Below are 2,927 nucleotides of genomic sequence, written 5' to 3'. Positions count from 1 at the left end.
AAAAAAAAAAAAAAAAAAAAAAAAGAAACAGGTCGGTAAAGTAATGTGTGCTATAACAAAAAACGTCACTAAGACAAAAATATAAGAGAATTTGTTTTCTGTAAGAGAAACGTCAGCAAAAGTATCCAAAACTTTGAGTTTGCTTATAAAAAAAAATAAAAATAAAAAGGAGTTTCAAAGGTAATGTTTGCGTGAAACCAACGTCTCTAAAAAAGGTTTTGAGGTTGGTGTTCTACTTGTTAATAATCATCCAGACGAAGACGAGCCGTTCTGTTTCTTACTTTGTGAAGACGAATCCTCAGATTCAGAAGCGAATGATTCGTCCAAGAACCCTTCAAGCTTGGCTCTTTCCACGCAGCTTGAAAACTTTTTCGCAGCATCAGGGACATCCAAAGACAGATCTTCAAGTGATTCATCAACTCTTTTAAACCCTTTGGTCATCTGATATATCGTCACTNATATATCTGTCGTATATCTAATTCTCTTGATACAAAAAGCTAAGAGACTAAAAACATACCACTCGGCTGTTTCCTCCATCTATATCAACCTTGTTACCAACAAGTATGAAAGGGAATGCATTTGGATCACGTGGACTAGCCTGTCACAAAACATTTGATATGATCAGTCACTAAAAAAAGAAGAAGAATTCTATACAGTATATATTTTGATAAGAGAAAATTAATGTGATGAGGATCAAATATAATAAAGCAACCTGTTTAAGAAACTCGTCGTGCCAATTATCGAGAGAATCAAACGACTTGAGGTAATTAACATCATAGACAAGAACACAACAATCTGCACCTCTATAGAAAGCAACACCAAGACTCTGAAACCTCTCTTGCCCAGCAGTGTCCCATATCTTTTTTTTTAAAATAGATAAATTAATTCATATATATATATATAAAAACTGGACATCAAAATTTTAGAAACCAGAAGAAAGAAAAACCTCACTTGCAATGTGACAAGCCTGTCATCGACTTGAAGCTCCTTAGTGACAAAATCAGCTCCGATCGTAGCTTTATACTGTTGACTAAACTTGTTATTCACATATCTACACACACACACACACAAAAACCAGCTTAATTAGTTTTATTTTTTCTTTCTCACCGACAGCTACAAAAAAAAGAAGAAGAAAAAGAGAATCAAAAGTTTAGTTAGAATACTGATTCATCAACGATGTTTTGCCAACCCTGAGATGATTATTGGGGACAGAAACAGAAACAAAAACAAGAGAAATGATTAAATCAAGAAGAATAAAAAGTTAGGTATGAAAAAGAGTGAAAAATTAATTATTAAGCTCTAACCCGCTGTCTCCAAGAACAATAACTTTGAGCAAAGTTCTTCTTTGCATCGACGACATGTTTCACTGACACACAGTCAATATGTAGTGATCTTTCTTTTGGAAAGAACAAAAAAGAAAAAGAGCAACGAGCTCTGTTGTTCGGATTTGGAAAAGCAGAGAAGATTAAAAAAAAAAGGAGCGCCAATGTCGATCTCTATGATCGATCTTTTGGGGAAGGAACCAAAAGTCTTTATTATTACTTTGGTAATCGAAAAAAGGGAAATAGCTGGAAGACTCGTGGCCGTGGGGTTCTGTCCAGCTTTCATGAGAGGAGTAGAGGATAAATATCATAGAACAAAACCAGAAAAACAAATATTTTGTATGAAAAACATTACAAAAAAAAATGTTCAATGTGATGCTGATTGACAAAGAAACAAAGCAAAAAAAAAAGAAACAGGTCGGTAAAGTAATGTGCTATAACAAAACGTCACTAAGACAAAAATATAATTTGTTTTCTGTAAGAGAAACGTCATCAAAAGTATCCAAAACTTTGAGTTTGCTTATAAAAAAAATAAAATAAAAGGAGTTTCAAAGGTAATTTTTGCGTGAAACCAACGTCTCTAAAAAAGGAGGTTTTGAGGTTGGTGTTCTAATTGTTAATAATCATCCAGACGAAGACGAGCCGTTCTGTTTCTTACTTTGTGATGATTCCTCAGATTCAGAAGCGAATGATTCGTCCAAGAACCCTTCAAGTTTGGCTCTTTCCACGCAGCTTGAAAACATTTTCGCAGCATCAGGGACATCCAAAGACAGATCTTCAAGTGATTCATCAACTCTTTTAAATCCTTTGGTCATCTGATATATCGTCACCAGTCCCGAATCAAAACACACTTTTAGTAGCTTCCATAACCGCTCCTCCTTCTCTTTCTCTTCTATGATCCTCACCACTGACTTCTTCACAACTTCGTGGTGAAAAAACGGCATTCCCAGTTCCTTGACGCACCTACATGCTTCTCTGAGGTCTCCACCTGAGACATACTCTTCTAGAAGAATCTGTATCTTCTCTTTCACTTCCTGCACGGTCGATCCAGGCGAATTTGTCTCGATTCCTCCTCCTCCCCAGCAACGTAAGATCCGTTCACCTGAAAGACGTGCTTTCAGCAATGTTTTCGCCATTTGGATCACTTTTTCGCCCACGCTTGAGCCTGCCTCGGGGGTCTGGTTTAACACTTCTTCTNCAACAATCTGCACCTCTATAGAAAGCAACACCAAGACTCTGAAACCTCTCTTGCCCAGCAGTGTCCCATATCTTTTTTTTTAAAATAGATAAATTAATTCATATATATATATATAAAAACTGGACATCAAAATTTTAGAAACCAGAAGAAAGAAAAACCTCACTTGCAATGTGACAAGCCTGTCATCGACTTGAAGCTCCTTAGTGACAAAATCAGCTCCGATCGTAGCTTTATACTGTTGACTAAACTTGTTATTCACATATCTACACACACAAAAAAAAAAACCAGCTTAAAATAGTTTTTTTTTTCCTCACCGACAACTACAAAAAAAAAAAGAAGAAGAAAAAAGAGAATCAAGAATTTAGTTAGAATACTGATTCATCAACGATGTTTTGCCAACCCTGAGA

At 35.7% G+C, this 2,927-nt stretch overlaps 2 protein-coding genes across 4 annotated transcripts; both read right to left on the bottom strand.

Moving 5' to 3' along the window:
* LOC109130229 (programmed cell death protein 4-like) lies at positions 31-2,513 on the bottom strand. The gene is made up of 2 exons (XM_019239638.1): positions 2,154-2,513; positions 31-457 (listed from the first exon to the last, which is right to left on the bottom strand). The coding sequence occupies exons 1-2, from the start codon at positions 2,456-2,458 to the stop codon at positions 247-249; spliced, it is 516 nt and encodes a 171-aa protein (XP_019095183.1). The 5' UTR covers positions 2,459-2,513; the 3' UTR covers positions 31-246.
* On the bottom strand, positions 475-1,946 carry LOC104756622 (ras-related protein RABG3b-like). Of its 3 annotated transcripts, XM_010479234.2 has the most exons (5): positions 1,305-1,946; positions 1,164-1,190; positions 952-1,051; positions 713-859; positions 475-598 (listed from the first exon to the last, which is right to left on the bottom strand). In XM_010479234.2, the coding sequence occupies exons 1-5, from the start codon at positions 1,358-1,360 to the stop codon at positions 506-508; spliced, it is 423 nt and encodes a 140-aa protein (XP_010477536.1). In that variant the 5' UTR covers positions 1,361-1,946; the 3' UTR covers positions 475-505. The 3 variants fall into 3 exon arrangements, with proteins under 3 accessions (XP_010477536.1, XP_019095184.1, XP_010477537.1); XM_019239639.1 differs by lacking the exon at positions 713-859; XM_010479235.2 differs by lacking the exon at positions 1,164-1,190.

This window comes from Camelina sativa, chromosome 17 (genome assembly GCF_000633955.1).
Source record: "Camelina sativa cultivar DH55 chromosome 17, Cs, whole genome shotgun sequence".
Classification (NCBI taxonomy): domain Eukaryota; kingdom Viridiplantae; phylum Streptophyta; class Magnoliopsida; order Brassicales; family Brassicaceae; genus Camelina; species Camelina sativa.
This window is presented reverse-complemented; position numbering and strand designations above follow the sequence as displayed.

Coding starts and splice junctions, on each gene's coding strand:
- LOC109130229 (XM_019239638.1), bottom strand. CDS start 2,458: ATGGCGAAAACATTGCTGAAAGCACGTCTTTCAGGTGAACGGATCTTA.
- LOC104756622 (XM_010479234.2), bottom strand. CDS start 1,360: ATGTCGTCGATGCAAAGAAGAACTTTGCTCAAAGTTATTGTTCTTGGA. Junction 1,191..1,304: donor ATTGTTCTTGGAGACAGCGG/GTTAGAGCTTAA, acceptor TAATCATCTCAG/GGTTGGCAAAACATCGTTGA. Junction 1,052..1,163: donor AAAACATCGTTGATGAATCA/GTATTCTAACTA, acceptor GTGTGTGTGTAG/ATATGTGAATAACAAGTTTA.